The sequence below is a fragment of the Phaethon lepturus genome, unplaced genomic scaffold, assembly GCF_000687285.1.
Source record: "Phaethon lepturus isolate BGI_N335 unplaced genomic scaffold, ASM68728v1 scaffold21877, whole genome shotgun sequence".
Taxonomy (NCBI): Eukaryota; Metazoa; Chordata; class Aves; order Phaethontiformes; family Phaethontidae; genus Phaethon; species Phaethon lepturus.
The window spans coordinates 1,763-18,356 of NW_010550065.1; the positions used below are offsets into that span (position 1 = coordinate 1,763).

Sequence of the window (16,594 nt, forward strand, 5' to 3'; positions counted from 1 at the left end):
GCTATTTGGACCACAGAAAACCGATGTTCCGGAGGCACAGGTTCATCTTACAGGTGACCAGGATCTTACAGCTAAGAGTCTTGTCGAGACTGCAAAAATAGGAATTTGTCCAACACCCATGTACTGCCCATGCGTCGCGGCAATATGACTTCCTCGGCGTGTTGGGGATTTGCACATCACGACATGCTGGGAACCGATTTGATCAAAGCCTGGGACCCAAAATAGCATTGTTGCAGTGCAGTTTGGTAACGTGCTGGTGTTATTGTCTACTGAGGTTAGGAGAGCCCTGGTAATACTGGAATGCTCTTCCCTAATTTTTAGTAAATCTGGCATGTTAAGGACTTTGTGAAGAGGTGCATTTGGACATGTGAAGCTTCAAGGCAAAGTAATAAGCTGGAGGTTTCTGACTGACAAGACACATGTGAGTACATGCAAAATGTGCTCCTCCTGCTAAAAATAACATTTCTCCTGTCAACCACGATGCATCCACCCCCACAACACCACCCAGAAGAACACATTAACACCTTGGCTTTGCACGTAGCCCGATTCACAGCAGCCACAAGTGGTAGAGGGATCTGCACTCTATGTGCATGCTGACAAATCATATGGCATAGTGAAGAACAGAGGAGTGAAACTGGGCTAGCAGAAGTTGACGCCTTATCATCACAGTCCCTTTGAGCATGCTGTAGGCTGACACCTCCACCAACCGAGTCATCTCCCCGATGCCAGGATGGAGAGCACGAGCCCACTATCCTGATTTAGCCTCTGGTAAGCAAGGCTTGGCTTGCCACACTGGGAAGGGTGGAATAGGTGCATTGGTGCAAATAGGTACAGGAGCATCACGGGAGCACCAGCATGGGAACAAGCAAAGCATGTCCAACCGCTGCTGCTTACAGCTGTGCTACGGTGACATGTAAACTATAGACCAGTGATGAGAGGTGTTTCTCCCATTACTCCTCCCCATTTGGTGCCTAACACCATCCAGAACCCTGTTAATAATAGTTCAAACCAAGAGGTGTTGGGTTGCAGGTAAGTGTTACCCTTAAAAAGAACTCCTGCAATAACTGAGGTGCAGGTCTGCCACGCAGCCTGTGTGTGCTTCTGCTGGCAGTGCAGTCACCGCGGTGGTGAAAGACATGGAGAGCAAAGCTTTTAAAAGTGGCGAAGACTAAAGAATACAATTTTTTTTTCTGAATTATTATTTCCTGTGAAAATTTGGGTTTTTTCCTGAAAAATTAAAGCTTTCGAAAAAATGTTGAAGACAATAAAATTTTGCCATTCTGATGAACTTCTCACCATAGCTTCTAGGCAAATAATTTGAAAAATCATTATTGGCAGTTTTGCTTTGGTATAAACTTAGATTGTTTGCAAAGTAAATCTCTTAAAAAAAAAAAAAAAAGACCTGGAAACAAGTTGCAGCTAAAACATGGGCAGGTGACGCAAGGTTGATTCACGGTCGCAGGGGTCACCGTCGGTCCACTGCGGCCTTCCTCTGGGACAGTGTGAAGCTTTATTCAAAGGAGATTTTCGGAAAACCCAGGAGATTTAAATGCATAAATTCCAGTCGCTCCTTTAGCTGGCAAGCACGTCAGCCTATGCTCTCACTCTCGAAATTAAGCTCCTTTAACTCTCGTTTAAGCGGCTGGGCTCTCGCAGTGCTTCCCTTGTCCGAACTTCACCTGATGACTCTGGCAAAGCCGGGCGGGCTTTGGTGGGCACTGAAGGCATCAAGCCCTTTGCAGACAGCGCTTAGCACTTGACAGGGTCAGCCCCTTAGTGACTTGTGCGGTGTCCATCGCCTCAGATGCCTTACTGTTTTTCAAATTATGCAACGCCCACCATATGTAATTAGTCAAGTAAGCTGCTTTCCTAACCTCAAATGTTTGTAATGCTTATAATCCCAGCTAGGTGTCTGTATAAAGGAGCTCCTTGTTAAGGGCAGAAGGGAGGAATATTCTTCCGTAAGAAAGTTAGGGCATTGACAGAGATGCAAAGCTAAAGGATTGCAGGATTACTTTTGTTTGGCCAAGTGTTTGAGGTTTTGGGGTTGTTTTTGGAGATCCCGGTGTTTCAACTTAGTTATTCAGCAGGTGGTCTGGCAGTAGCTGTACATGAGAAAGCGGCTTGCCCACAGCAAGTCCTGTCCCCATTAAGCTATCAGCATCTTAGCTTGCTTTGTTTTCTTTCCAGTCTTTTCTTACTCCTGTTTTAGCAAATGTAACACCAACATCAAGTACCTTTCTGGGATGAAAATCCATGAGTTCATCAGCCAAGATGAAGCTTCAGTTTTGGCCTGATTTGGTTTCTGTCTTGGAAAAGCTGAACGGTCGGATGCTCCTGGTGGTTCTGGTCATGTTTCTTTTGATTATTGACCTTGTGAAAAAGAGGCGTCCCAGGAATTTCCCTCCAGGGCCACAGCTCTTTCCTCTCGTGGGAACTTTTGTGGACTTTAAGCAGCCCCTCCATCTTGCACTGCAGAAGGTAAGAGCTCCATGGACATTTCTCCTACTAACAATATTTTACCTTTTCAGTGACTTTTGCCACCAAACCTGCAAAGCAAGGGCAGCCTCTAAAGAACTAGCTATATAATAACCATGTATGAGAGACAGCCCTTCTTGGGTTTATGTCTTACTGTCACCTCCTCTTCCATGGGAGTAAGAAAGTCCAATGGGAAAGAGACCTGTAATGGAGGAAGACCTACATGTTCCTCCTCTTTCTTCCCATCTGACCATGTCCATTTTCTGATGGCGCCCAGGAAAGCTTCAGAGGGGCTGGGCCAGGCTGGGGAAGGGACAGCAAGTGCTGTGTGAGAAATTAACTGTTCAGACTGTGAACATCACCTCTGGAAATTGTACTGTCATTGTCTTTGCTCAGAGGCCAATGATTTGCCCCATTACATCTGAAAGAAACATTTAAGACCCTGAGTTAACCACCCCTGTGGCTTCTTCTGTGTTACAGAAAGAGGCAATGATTACCCTGGAAAAGTTTCCAGAGCTTTGACTCCCACCAAAGCCAACATGAGAGAGAGATTTTACACATGTTGAATATGCTTCTCTGAAAAAGTGAAAGCAAAAGTTCTGACTTGCTGGTCGCAAATATCCTTTCTGGTGACTATTTATCTCCAGCTTTTCCTTAGCAGGCTGATGCCAGAGTATCTACCCTGGGTCTAGGGTCACTAGCCAGGTGTCCCCTAGGGCATCCCTTGGGAAAGGCTGAGGCTGCATGCTCACAATATTTTGTCAATACACACAATTATTATTAATAAAATTAATCACATTCATTTACATGCACACAAAGACTAAGACACCCATTCAGTCCCAGACTGGTTTCACGAGTCACCATGGCTGTTCAAGGTGACCGTGTTTGTCTTTTCATGTAGACTCGTGCTAAGAAAAGGATGGCCTGAGCTTTTTGGCAGAATGGGGCCCAAGAGATTATAGGGTCACCCGTTGCTCTTACACATCAGTGAGTTGAACGCTGCACGGGAGACACTAATGCCAGAAAAGTCCATGCAAGGAAAATGTCTATAATTTAGCCATAAACGCATTCAGGCTTAAGATTACAAATAAGTTTCTAGCCGTCAGCCGTTGGAGCCACTTTCTAAATGAGATAGCTGGAGCAAGAAACTACACTTCTTTAGACACAAAGTTGATGAAAGGGATTATTTGTTGTGCTTTGCCCTCAGCAGCAAGAGCCTGGGCATGGCGACCCAGGTGGTGCCTTCACCTCTGGTACCCTTCCTGTGAAGAAGAAGGATGGAGCAGATGCCCATCAGTTACAAAGCAAGTAATGTCCTTGTTACAAATTAAATTGATGCAACTCCCTGGTGAAACCCAGGTCATACCTGCTAACAAATACAAGCAAAACATCTCTCCCATACTACAGATCTCTAGCATATTTTATGCCATCTCCAGCCTTCATGGAATAGTTTAGGTTGGATGGGACCTGCAGACTTGGGTGTGGGTTTTTCTTAAGTACCCTTGCTCCAAGCAGGTCTAAATTCAAAGTTAGATGCCATTGCTCAAGGTCTTGTCCAGGTGACTTTTGAAAACCTCCACCTTCTTGGTCTCAGAGGGCAACGTACTCTCTTTCAGCTTACTGGTCGGTACGGGAACATCTTCAGCGTGCAGTTTGGAAGTCTGACTTTTGTGGTCGTCAACGGGTACCAGATGGTGAGAGAAGCTCTTGTCCACCAGGCTGAAATATTTACAGATCGGCCAAATATTCCACTCCTCCAAGAAATATTTAGAGGTTTTGGTAAGCACAGCTAGCAGGATTTTGGTACAAATTTTTCATCTATTTGCAATGATAACAATTAGAGTGAAAGAAACAGATTGAATTCAACCCTTGCTAACTGCACCCGTAAAAGCTTGCACAGAGGAAGACAAGAACTGAATTCAGTCTAATAATCTCACAGGTGTACTTTTTAATCTTTCTGGGATTTAGGGATGATGATGGGATCAAAGTCGGGTCTTGATGAAAGAGGAGAAATAAATGCAAAAGCTGCCCAGCGATCGATATACTTGAAGAGTTTTCCCTTTGGTTTTAATTTCTCCTTTACTTTTTCTCCCTGGTTGCATACAGCTCCAGAGACGGGGTATGGTATTCCTGCCTGCAGCTCTGCCAACAGCGTGATAGTACTTATAGTATTTTGGCTTACACCTTTTTTTCCCACGCAAAGTGACAAAGTAGCAGATTAAAGCAAATCCGTAAAGCTAGATCTTTAGCATAAGCCAATTACTCTTGAATTTTAATTCCCAGGCAAAGCTATAGTTTTTCAATGTCTACAGGGTTTGGGGTTTTTGTTCAAGATGAATGGCCATTTCTCAATCCTGTCACTCACACGTGACCCAGAGCAAGGTTTGTTCACTTCTTTTTTCCACCTACAGGGCTCATCTCATCCAATGGACGTATATGGAGGCAACAGAGAAGGTTTGCTTCAGCAACACTGAAAAGCATTGCTGTAAGTTTTGAGGAAAAAGTGCAAGAGGAGAGCCGGTACCTTGTGGAGACCATCGAGGAGGAGAAAGGTGGGCGGTTAAGGTACAGCACCGTGCCCAAAGCTTCCAGCTAAATGAACGAGAAGTAAAAGTTTTACTCTGAGGCAGCTCCTAATGTGCAAAACATTTCTTCAATAGCTCAATTCTCTATCTTACACTTCCAGACTGCGCCTTTTAGCACTTCTTTTAGACCTCAGGACTACTTTTTCACTTCTCCCTTGTTAATATTAAGCAAATATATACTAGGTGTTTATTAAAGCTTGCATGTTTATCTGGCTAAGTCTCTCCTCTATTCTGCAAAGGGATAAATGCAGCTCTCCTGCTATCAGGCTCAGAGGCTTAGTTAACCTCTGCTTGTCCTTGCTTTTGCAAAGTATTTTAAAACTTGTTTAGTCAGGCTTTCCTTTTGTATCGTGCACAGATGAAGCGTGTGCCTTGCTCTTTTATGGTCCAGCTTTTAAGAACTGCCAGAGGGATATTAGTAAGAATAATTTGTATGTTGGTACATGGGCGATGTTGCACTTCAGCTTTAAATAGAAGCAGATGGGGTTTAGCTAATTCTATGGAGCTATATATAGTAAACAAGAAAGATCTAAATAGGAATTGTGCAATTATATACTGAACTTGCTCCATTTTAATTGCTGTTGCACTGAACAAGCCAAATACTTCATGTTGCCAATTGATTATAGTCCTTTATAGTCCTAATCAATAAACTAATTAAGCTGCTGGTTTGGGCCTTTCTTCCCATTAATAATGACAAATAGTGATCATGTCCATCACTCTAGTATCTGAGCACCAGCCCAGTTTAATTACTTTCTTGAAGAGATCAGCAGTCCTGTGCGCAGCGCCGTGCATCTCAAAGCGATGCGCCCCGGCGTGGCGACAGCAGCTCGGGGCTGGACTGGAGTCGTTGCTGACGTTAGTCTTTCATATCATGGCAAGCGGGTCTCCAGGCTGCCTAAATGCGCCCTGTGAGATGACGGGCTCTGCTCAATAGCTCTCCCAAGGAACGCAGAGGTGGTGAACGTCACACCACGCTTTGCTCTTTTAGGAGCTATGGGCATCCCGTCTATGGGCCGTATGAGCTATTGCCAGACTTTATAGGTGGCCAGAGAGACTTGCAATCCTCACCCTCTCCTCCATCCCATTTGATTTCTTTGTGGTGGACAGTTAAAGGCCAGTGCAACGCATTTTTTGCAGTGTGGTTAGTCCTGAGCTCCCTGCCCTGGGCTAAGCTTTGAGGCACCCTCTCCTGTTGTTTAAAACTGGCACCAAAAACATTGTTGGAGCATGCAAATCCAACAGCCATACCGTGGCATGCTCCAGTCATTCTCCCTGGAAAACCCTGCTTCAGCAGCTCTGTGCTAACATCGGCGTGTGCCAGCAGCCTGGGCTGGAGACGGAAAGGGGTGTCACAGAATCACAGAATCACAGAAACACTAGGTTGGAAAGGACCTTCAAGATCATCAAGTCCAACCATTAATCCAGCACCACCATGTCCCCTAGACCATGTCCTGAAGCGCCACATCCACACGTTTCTTGAACACTTCCAGAGATGGCGACTCCACCACCTCCCTGGGCAGCCTGTGCCAATGCCTGACCACCCTCTCAGTGAAGAAATTTTTCCTAATATCCAATCTAAACCTCCCCTGGCGCAACTTGAAGCCATTTCCTCTTGTCCTATCGCTGGTTACTTGGGAGAAGAGGCCAACACCCTCGTCGCCACAACCCCCTTTCAGGCAGTTGCAGAGAGCGATGAGGTCTCTCAGCCTCCTCTTCTCCAGACTAAACAACCCCAGTTCCCTCAGCCGCTCCTCATAAGACTTGTGCTCCAGACCCCTCACCAGCTTCGTTGCCCTTCTCTGGACACGCTCCAGCACCTCAACGTCCTTCTTGTAGTGAGGGGCCCAAAACTGAACACAGTATTCAAGGTGCGGCCTCAGAGGAAGGATGTGGTGGCACGCAACATCCAACCTCCAGTGGGTTGCTGGAGGTGATGGGGGTGGTGGGGACCCCAGGACACGGGATGAAGCCTTAGCGTCACCATGGGTGATGTCTCACCCCAACTTCACGACTGTTGATCTCGTAGAGAAGGTGGTTTTGACTGAGGCTTTAAAGAAAAAAAAGGAAAGCTGTCTTTCATTTTGTTTCCTCCAGGACAACCATTTGACCCTCATTACAAAATTAATAGCGCTGTTTCGAACATCATCTGTTCCATAACTTTTGGGAACCGCTTCGACTACCATGACAACCGTTTCCAGGAATTACTGCACTCCCTGGCTGAAACGCTGCTGCTCATTGGAAGTTTCTGGGGCCAGGTAAAGCCAGTCGGATGCTTTTCTAGCTTCAGCTGCATGCAAGAGCCTGGAAACTGGAGTTTCTAAGGCACTGATGTAATCGGCTTTTCCTTGTAGAAAGAGAGTCATGTTATAAGCGAAATGGCCACGAGTATTGTTTTACATTACGCTGGGTTTATACACTAAAATCCATCAGGAAAGCAAGGAAGTAAGTTAAAATTATTGAGGCACATGGAGAAAAACCACTGCAGGATTGTAAAAGTGATCATATGCCTGACATAGCCGAAGAGCAATGGAAAAACTGTAAAAATACTTACGCTTCTACAAAAAGAAGAGTCAATTAGTAGCAGTCTCAGTGAAAATTCCCTTCTCTTCCGCACCCCTTTCCCAGCCAGTTGCTCAGATAAATTTTGACTATGACAAAGCTGTCTGAGAGTCCAGGTTGATAACCCCAGTAGGTGGATTTGGGGATACAGCTTCTGAACGGCTGCACACCATGGGCCAGGTCTGATCTCTGTCCCCTCCACCGACCCCGGCACTAAGGGGCTCCTCGGCATCCACACCGGCTTCTGACTCCTGTGGCCACCTCATACTAGGTGACAGCTTTGGCCACCCAGTATTGGAGAACCTTATCAGCAGAAAACATCTGGCCAATTCTTCTCTTTTGTACTTGTTTACAACTGTGTAACTAAATTGACCTTTGTAGTACAAGTTTTTTTCCTGGTAGGAAGCAGAGCTAGTAAATCGTACTTTCATCTGAACTGTGATACATGCTTCATTTTAACTCAAGAAATGCTCTTCTGCTCTGCTTGATTTCTCACCAGCTGTATAATGCTTTTCCTTTCATCATGAGATGGCTACCAGGACCCTTTCGGAAGATCTTCAGGCACTGGGAGAAACTTCAGTGTTTTGTGAAGGGAGTGATCGCAAAGCACAAAGAGAATTTGGACCAGTCCGAGGCAGGAGATTATATTGACTGTTACCTGAAGGAAATAGAAAAAGTAAGAGACAAATATCTAAAGCCACCTAAAGCTTAACCCGAGAAATGAGCAGACAAGACTCAGAGCTGTTCTGTCACAGGAGCCCATGCCACCCGCCTTGCCTTCTCCTCCCTACCTCTTCCATGTCAAACTTTTTAGTAACAGCAGGAGCCTGATCACTTTGAAAACACACAGTTGTGGGGTTTTTTTTTCACTTGAAAGTATTTACACTTTGTCTTCTTCTATTTCTCATTCTGTCATGCGACGTAGGAGGACTCTCAGGGAATGTGTTCACATTTCTATGAGAGCTTGCAGGCCTGTGTTTGCTATTGTGAAAATTCACATTTAAAAATGCTACCTGCTTTCAAAAGCAGCTCTACAGCAAACAGGGTGTCTTTCAAAGCAGTCTGCAGGGCTTGAAATTAAATGAAACTAAGAAATTTCCAAGTCCAGGGGAGATGAATAATAATACAGCGGCAGGACTCAACTTACGTCGATTTGGGTACTTATGGATTGGGTTCCTGAAAGCATCTCCTCCCTAATAAGAGTTTTCATTGCCATGCTTTTCCCCAAGTTTAAGGGTGATGCCAGCTCATATTTCCATGAGGAAAACCTGCTGTGCTCCACCCTGGACCTCTTCTTAACTGGGACTGAGACAACAGGGACCGCCATCCGCTGGGCTCTGCTCTACATGGCCATGTACCCCCACATTCAAGGTAGGGCACTGATGGGTCTTTCGTTTAGCCCAAAACCAGATAAGTGAAACTCAGAAAATTGAGCTATTTCCATCTTTACCACGTGTTGGACATGCCTATGCCCCAGGTTTCTTACTGGGAACCTTCTGAGCACAGATTTATTGGTTTTTTGCTTCCCGTAGAGAAAGTGCAGCTCGAAATCGACACAGTGATCGGCCAGTCCCGCCAGCCCGCCATGGCTGACAAGGAGAACATGCCGTACACCAGCGCGGTGCTGAGCGAGGTCCTGCGGCTGGGCAACGTCGTGCCGCTGGGGGTGCCCAGGATGTCCACCAGCGACACCACCCTGGCCGGCTTCCACCTGCCCAAAGTACGTGGAGACCATCTGCCCTCCCATTGCCCCACCAGAGCGAGGTCTTCACGGCCCAAGTCCCAAATCTCATCTGGAGGGGGACCAACCAGCAGGAGCTTATGGAAATATCACAGTTATACAGAAAATACAAGCCCTCCTGACGGACGCTGTAGGGCTCTTATGGGCCTCACCTCCTTATGGAGGAGAATTGTGAGATCCTACAGTGCTGGTCATAATTTTCAGTTTTACAAGGTTTATCCCTTAAATTTTATACAAGACGCCCTCCAGGCATTAGGGGAATAGAGGGCCAAGATACATAGGAAAGCAGTTTGAGCTTATTAATTCCACAGAGTATTAAAAATCATCTATTAAAAGTAGCACTTGATAAAAGCCAGGTAATAGGTATTGATGCATGCACACTGTTCTGGCGTTATGAAAGCAAATACCAGATTTAGATATACCTAGTCTCGTCCATCTATATGATTGGTTGCATCAAGGAAAATTAAAAATAAAAAAATCTGGGCATTTTGCTCCGCAGTGATTAAAATGTTTTTCTTTTTCTGATGGAGGGTGTGGAGGTAAACCAGATCAGGTTTTAAACAAAAGCACAATAAAGTGGATCGATCGAAAATTATTCGGTTAAATTGCTTCAAATTCCTACGGGAACACGTTATCAATTTAAAGATGGTTTATATTAACATCACCAGTGACAGCAGCACAAGGTACAGATCAACACTATGGTGATATATAGAGGAGCACAGAAGTGAACAATCCTGTAGGCTTTCACCCTCGTTTAATTACATAGCTTAGGAAAAAACATTCTGCCCTTAAAAAAAATGTCGTTTACATTGTGCGTGGAACAGAGCTAATAATAAACTAGTCTGACAACACGTCGGCTCTTCTCCTTGGCGTAACCGCCCGTTTTTTCCACCTCTTGCAGGGCACCACCCTGATGACCAGCCTGACTTCGATAATGTTCGACAAAAACGTGTGGGAGACTCCAGACACCTTTAATCCTGAACATTTCCTGGAAAACGGCCAGTACAGGAGGCGGGAGGCTTTCCTGCCCTTCTCTGCAGGTAGCATGATGGATGGCGAGACGGTTTTCCTTTTTGCGATGCTTTTTTTTTTTTTTCCCCCCAAGACCCCCCCTCCAGACGAGGGGGTACTGCTCCTTGTCCGGCTTTCAGCCCATCCCCACAGTGAAAATCCCCGCAGCAGTTAACACTGACTGCTCGGAGCAGGAGAGGAATCGAGTTGTTATCGCAGGATGACAAAACAAGGCTTCTCCCTCTTGCGCAAGCTGCGTAAATAGGGTTTTTTCCCGAGTTTCCCCTCTTTGTCCATCCGAACAGCCGTCACGATTCGCTCAGCAGTAAGCTCCTGGGGACGGTTCCTGCAAAATGTGTGGGAGAACATTGCCACCTAACCTTTCGCGGAAGAAAAGCTCCCGCAGCCTGCGCGAGGCAGCGCGCGAGAGGACGCCGGGCGCTGGCTGAAGCTCACTCGGGACTCGGTGGGTTTCTTTTTCCCCCTCTTCCAGGCAAGCGGGCTTGTCCCGGGGAGCAGCTCGCCAGGACCGAGCTCTTCATCTTCTTCGCAGCCCTCCTGCAGAAGTTCACCTTCCTGGCGCCAGCGGCCGCCGCGTTGACCTTCGCCTTCACGCTCAGCCTCACGCGCTGCCCCAAACCCTTCCAGATCCGCGCGCTGCCTCGTGACTGAGGCCGGCGTGGGGCTGCCCCGCGCCCCCCACCCCCGCCTCAGCCCTCCACGAGCTGGCAAGTGCCCCTTCTCCCATCCGCCCCGTAGATGTGGGGCTGAGATGACGGGCCGCGGATGTCTAGCACCCACTGACATGCGGGCGGTGGTGGGAAGGGCAGGAGCATCCCACCCTGCACGCCTCAGTAAGGACAACCCTGCGGCTTTTCCCTTCACCTCCTGCCTCCATCGGTTTGACAAAACACATGAATTTAAAAGCCTTATTAATTTCCACCGTTAGCAACTCCTGGGAAGGGGTCTGCCAGCTGCAAAATCATGGGCACGGTTGGGTCCACGGTGGCCCTTCTACAGGGGCTATGTCCACCGCCCAGAGACCATTTAGCAACCCCTAAATCCTACGGCACCCTGAATGGCCATGGGCTATGTTTTCTGAGGCCCCCCTGGTCAGTGGGGGCAGCTGGCCTTGGACATACAAGCTCTTGGTTCATGCCTCAGCCCAGTTTGGACTTCCAGGTGGCCACGGCTGATGCCGAGGCTCAGGTGGCCTTGGGCTCTGTGTGGTGTACGTTCCCTGCACCACCACATCGCTGCTCTGCAATGGAAATATCTAAGCCGAGATCTCCGCAGCAGCAGCACGCAGGTTTTTTTTTAATCTCGCATGTATATGGAGATTTTAATTAGGAGGCCACCGGAGGTAGAAGCAGCTTCCACCAAAGGCCAAGCCAAGGTGGTGGCACGAGGAGCCATGCTTCCAGCAGGTGTCGAATGGCTATAAAAATACGGTATCGCAATGTATGAGCAGGAAAGGTTTATCCAAATAGGTTTGTGCTAGTGAAATACACAACAGGAAAGAAAAACTGCAAATAGTTGCATCGGGGTTGCTCAGGAGCAGTTTAACCGAAGCCCAAAAGAACGGGAAGCAGCAGAGAGCATCAGAGGGGTCGTGACCGCGGCGGCTGGCCGCTGGCTGCCGGGACGGAAACGGCAGCACGGAGGCGTTGGGGTGGGAAGTCACGAGCTCGCCGCTTCCCCCCCGCTTCTGGCAAAGATCTGTGGCCATGCACGATGGGCACGTCCATCGCGTGGGGCCGAGGAGGTGGGCGGGGGGGCACGGCACCCTCTGTGATGGAGGCACAGCTCCTGCCCGTACCGGGGTCTCTTTGGAAAAGAGTTAATTAAATGTGCGACTTGTAGAGAATATTTCCATTTACGTGACCAAACATTAATGCTTATAAATGCCATCTCCTGTGTGCTTCTGTTTGGAATAAGGCCACAGCAAAGGCAATCGTCTTTTTCTGTCCTCGCCTTTCATGAGTGACTTTTCTCTGGGCGTGCATTGTGGGACGCTGAAGGGTTACCAGGAAGACAGGATTAAATCAAGGTTCATTTCCAGCGGCTTTAGCCCCCGTCTCTGGCAATAACCGCGCTTGCTGCGTCACAAAGCAGTCGCTGTGCAGTGGCAGATTTATGCCACATGGGAGAGTCCTCTGCACATCCCATCCCTGCCACGCCGGGCACACGGGGATTTCGCCAGCGAGCCGCCCTTCTAACCGATCCTTTTAATCCTATCGCATTTTTAATTAATGCTTCGCACTTACAGGCTCACGTGGTTGTTTTACGTTCTAAAAAAGAAATCATGAGAGATCTGTGGGCTTTTTTTCACCTCGGAAGTTTTCAAAGCCATTCAGGACTCGGCGCCGGTTTCTCTCCATTTTCTCATTCGCTCTGGTGTAGGTCTGGCCTCTGGTATGTGGCTACAGCTTGTGTTATTTGCACTGGCTTAGCAAACAAATGTTGGTCTCTTCCCTCTTCCATTTCAATCTTGCCTTTCCCTGTTACCTTAGGGTTTCCTTCCCTACTCACAAAGAGAATAAATGACTGAAGTTTTCTTCTTTTTCCTCTTTTTTTTTTAAATCAGTTGGGAAAAAAAAAGAACAACCCCCCCCCCCCATTTTAAAATGTAATGATCCCATACCATAAAGGCAGGAGGCACGAATTTGTTTATTTTTTGTGGAGTGTCTCATGTGAGTGAAGCGGCACACGTACGCCTCTGCAGGCTCACGCCTAAGTGTGCTTGCAAGCCAGAGGTAAAAGAGAGATGCTCCTCGAAAGCAGTTTTTTAAGTTCCATAAAGAACAGTGATGTAACTTTTCCAAGTTTCTCAAGCCGCAAAGTTATGCAGCGGCTTCACCCTTGTGCATATGGCATCGCTCCAGCACTACTGGTGCATCTTTGTGCCTTGTCTTTGGCGCTGGACAACCCCAACGGCCACAACCGATGTCCCCAAAAGCGACAAAACGAACCCGAATCGTCCCCCGGCGCATGAGGTGGGAGCTGACAACCGCCAGCAGCCGCGGCAGAGCAACGGCAAGCTGGTGCTAGGAATGCTCCCGCTTCTTTCACAATAAAACACAACACGTACGTCAAAATTAAATGTGGTGCACATGCAGGAGCCACTCATAGATGGGAAAATTCGGCACAGCCTCTTGCCAGCTACTGCCGAAGGGCCACGGCCTGTAGAGCTGGGCATCTGCTCCGGCTTTTCAGCACTTGCCTCAGCTTTGTCAGGCTTTGGGCACGGCGTCAGCGCAGGCTACGGACTCAAAGGCCAAAGCAGGTGGGAAGGGATGGCTGGAGGGCTTGGGGCAGGGTCAGCCTCGTGGCCGCAGCAGGTCGCTCTGCCTGCACTAGTCCGGCGGAGATGACAAAATGACCGTGCTTGGAAACCACTGCAAATCCTGGACGGCTGTTTGCTCCCAGCCCGCATCACCCTGACGCATTGAAACCTCAGCCCCTGAGTCAGACGGTTTGTGAAAGGTTTGTGCAACCTTATCTCGGATGTCCCTGCTGACCTGGGGCTTGGTCTGGGACTCTTCATACCAGCAAACGAGCTTCTGCAGAAGAGGAAAGCGCGAGGCACTTGGAGTGGCTGCAGCCTCCTGGGCACCGGGAAGCCGACGCCGGGACGTTGCACGGTGAGGGCACCACGGGGAGGAGAGCATGGGGCTTGCACCCAGCAACGGGCTCATGGGAATGGCACGGCAAGCCCGCTGGGAGCTTTTAATACTCATCCTGCAAAGCTCGTTTCTGTCCTTTCGACAAGGACATGGATCACTGGGGTTTTGTAAAGCAGCAGTGGGAGATGGGAGAGGAAAGGGGGGTCTGGGGGTGTTTTGTTTTGTGTTTGGTTTGGTTTTTTTTAATGAGATCAGAGGAAATGCTTGAGTTTAATCAAGAAGGGGTTTATTCAAATATTCCTTGCTGAAACCTGGGAAAGCAGGAGTCTGAATGTAGCCTCCAGGCCAGGTCAGCAAGCTGCTCCATGCTGTCTGATGTTTGTGCCCACAGCGGTGCCAGCACATTGCCCATCTCTGCCTGTCCCTGGGGGATTTGGTGGTGCCCCGTGAGCTCGACCTGCCCTGCCCTGCTGCAGGACGCATCCCCGCAGAGACCCACCATCCACCCATGCTGCGCTTCCTCTGGGAGAGCATCTCCTTCCAGATGCTCCTTGTCTTCCTCGTCGTCTTCCTGCTCGTTGCCAACTACATGAAGCACAGAAAGCCGAAGCACTTCCCTCCCAGCCCCTTCGCCCTCCCCTTCCTGGGGCAACCCGTTCTGACCCCAACCCCCCCCAAAGCCACGGTGCAGAAGGTACGGGGCGGGGGGTGCCACCGCGGGGAAAGCAACGGAGGGGATTGCGGCTACGCAACCTTTGCAGCGCAGGGAGAGGGTTAAACCCAAACCCCGTGGCCCATGAGGACTGGGAGGAGCTCACCCTGGGGCGGGCGGGAGGTTTGCCTGTGGTCGGCAGCAACACGGATGAAGTTTGCCCGGGTAGAAGGGGGACAAGCGTGGCGCAATCCTTTGGGCAAAGGGCACGGCGTGACACCACGGGTGCAGTCACAGTCACAGCAGTCACGGCTGTAGGACCGCGTCAGTCTGACCGGGGACTGCAAGGGCGTTTGGGAAGGGAGTGAAACAAAAGCTGGAAGAACACAGGACTGGAAAATCAAACCTGGAGAGTTTTACTTGACTGGTGGCCAATTAACACCAACTCCTGACCAGTGATTTAGGAAAAGAGTAACGAAAAAAGACCGTACACAGCCAAGCAGACACTTCTGCAAACACCCTGTCTCTGCTCCTGCTCTCAGCTTCCCTTATTTTCACCCGTGTCCCCTGCCAGGGCTGCCCACACATCCATGGCAAATGAAACGCCTTTTATTTATTTCCTCCCCCACCAGTTCACTGAAAAATATGGGGATATCTTCAGCATACAGCTGGGCAGCATGTTGTTTGTGTGCATAAATGGGCTGCGGATGGTTAAGGAAGTTCTTGTAAACCAAGGGGAAAACTTCATGGATCGCCCTGAAATTCCTATCGACAAGGAGATCTTCAGCAATGTGGGTGAGTTATCCCTCACGACACATATCTCAGCTGTAAGGTCAAAGCAGTCCTTTGACCAGCGGTCCGAGATGGCTGGAGATAAGGCCCTGGAGATTTTTACCCTTAGTAGAGAGATCTGCCTTGGCTCACGGTGGCATGTTTCTGCCAGGACTGGTCTCCTCCAACGGGCATTTGTGGAAGCAGCAGAGGAGGTTCACGTTGATGACTCTCCGAAACTTTGGCTTGGGGAAGAAGGGCCTGGAGGAGCGCATCCAGGATGAGTGCCGATGCCTCGTGGATGTATTCAGGGATGAGCAGGGTGAGTGTCATGGCCCTCATAAGCTGTGCTGAAGGCAGGAGCAGGTATGGCCTATTATAATTTCACCCATGATTCACTGCATGCTGAAAAATACCTCACATTGCAAGCAATGACAGCACCCTGCCAGCATCCCAGCTCCCTTTTACAGGTGTTTTGCCCTCAGACTGGTGAATGCAGTTATGGAACACCCAAAGCCTTCACCTTCAGCCTACTGCTCCCTTGGAGATCTCTGGAAATCCCGTGTGTGTGTAAAAACTGATGTTTCCAATGAATTCAAATGATGTCTGCTCTTCTGCAGACTGTGCTTTCCAGAGTAAAGAAAAACATTTCTATAACCTGACTGAACCGGGACGGAGGGTGGGAAGTTTGCTCCATTCAGGGGCTGCCCAGCCAAGTTTGGACAGCTCGTGGGGGCAGCAAGGCATCCCGGGAGAGCAGTGACACAGGAGAGTGCCCATCAGGGGCCACTCATTTCACTCAGATTTGTTGAATACCTCTGGCAACTGTGTTTTCTTCTCCTTTTTTGTGAAGACTGGAAGAGAATTGATCACTCCTATTTCCTTCTGCAGGGAATCCTTTCAACCCTCACTTTAAGATCAATAATGCTATCTCAAACATCATCTGCTCCGTCACCTTTGGCAATCGGTTTGAGTACCACGATGAGGACTTCCAAAAATTGCTGCAGCTGATGGATGAGGTGACTAGCCTCCACGGGACCATCATGAGCCAGGTACAGCCCTCCTGCCACCAATATGGACGGTGTGCAGTTTTGCAGTGCCATAGTGTCTTCTCTGGAGTCAATCTCAAAAGTCATATCATTTTCATCACCAAACTTCATTGTCTTTCCCT

General features: G+C 48.6%; 2 protein-coding genes across 2 annotated transcripts in view; both read left to right on the forward strand.

Moving 5' to 3' along the window:
• Nucleotides 1-1,462: 1,462 nt before the first annotated feature.
• On the forward strand, nt 1,463-11,046 carry LOC104623378 (cytochrome P450 2J2; the record flags this gene model as incomplete). Its single annotated transcript, XM_010290454.1, has 10 exons — nt 1,463-1,502; nt 2,320-2,481; nt 4,095-4,257; nt 4,890-5,030; nt 7,158-7,318; nt 8,122-8,298; nt 8,852-8,993; nt 9,155-9,342; nt 10,265-10,403; nt 10,868-11,046. Coding segments are annotated over 10 exons (1,492 nt in total), but the record flags the coding sequence as incomplete, so codon positions are not given.
• Nucleotides 11,047-14,508: 3,462 nt separating this feature from the next.
• LOC104623376 (cytochrome P450 2J2-like) overlaps nt 14,509-16,594 on the forward strand; it is a 4,994-nt gene continuing 2,908 nt past the window's right edge. The window contains exons 1-4 of the mRNA XM_010290451.1: nt 14,509-14,694; nt 15,285-15,447; nt 15,596-15,745; nt 16,315-16,475. Of these exons, the coding sequence (XP_010288753.1) occupies nt 14,509-14,694; nt 15,285-15,447; nt 15,596-15,745; nt 16,315-16,475 (660 nt within the window). The remainder of the gene's footprint in view (nt 14,695-15,284; nt 15,448-15,595; nt 15,746-16,314; nt 16,476-16,594) is intronic.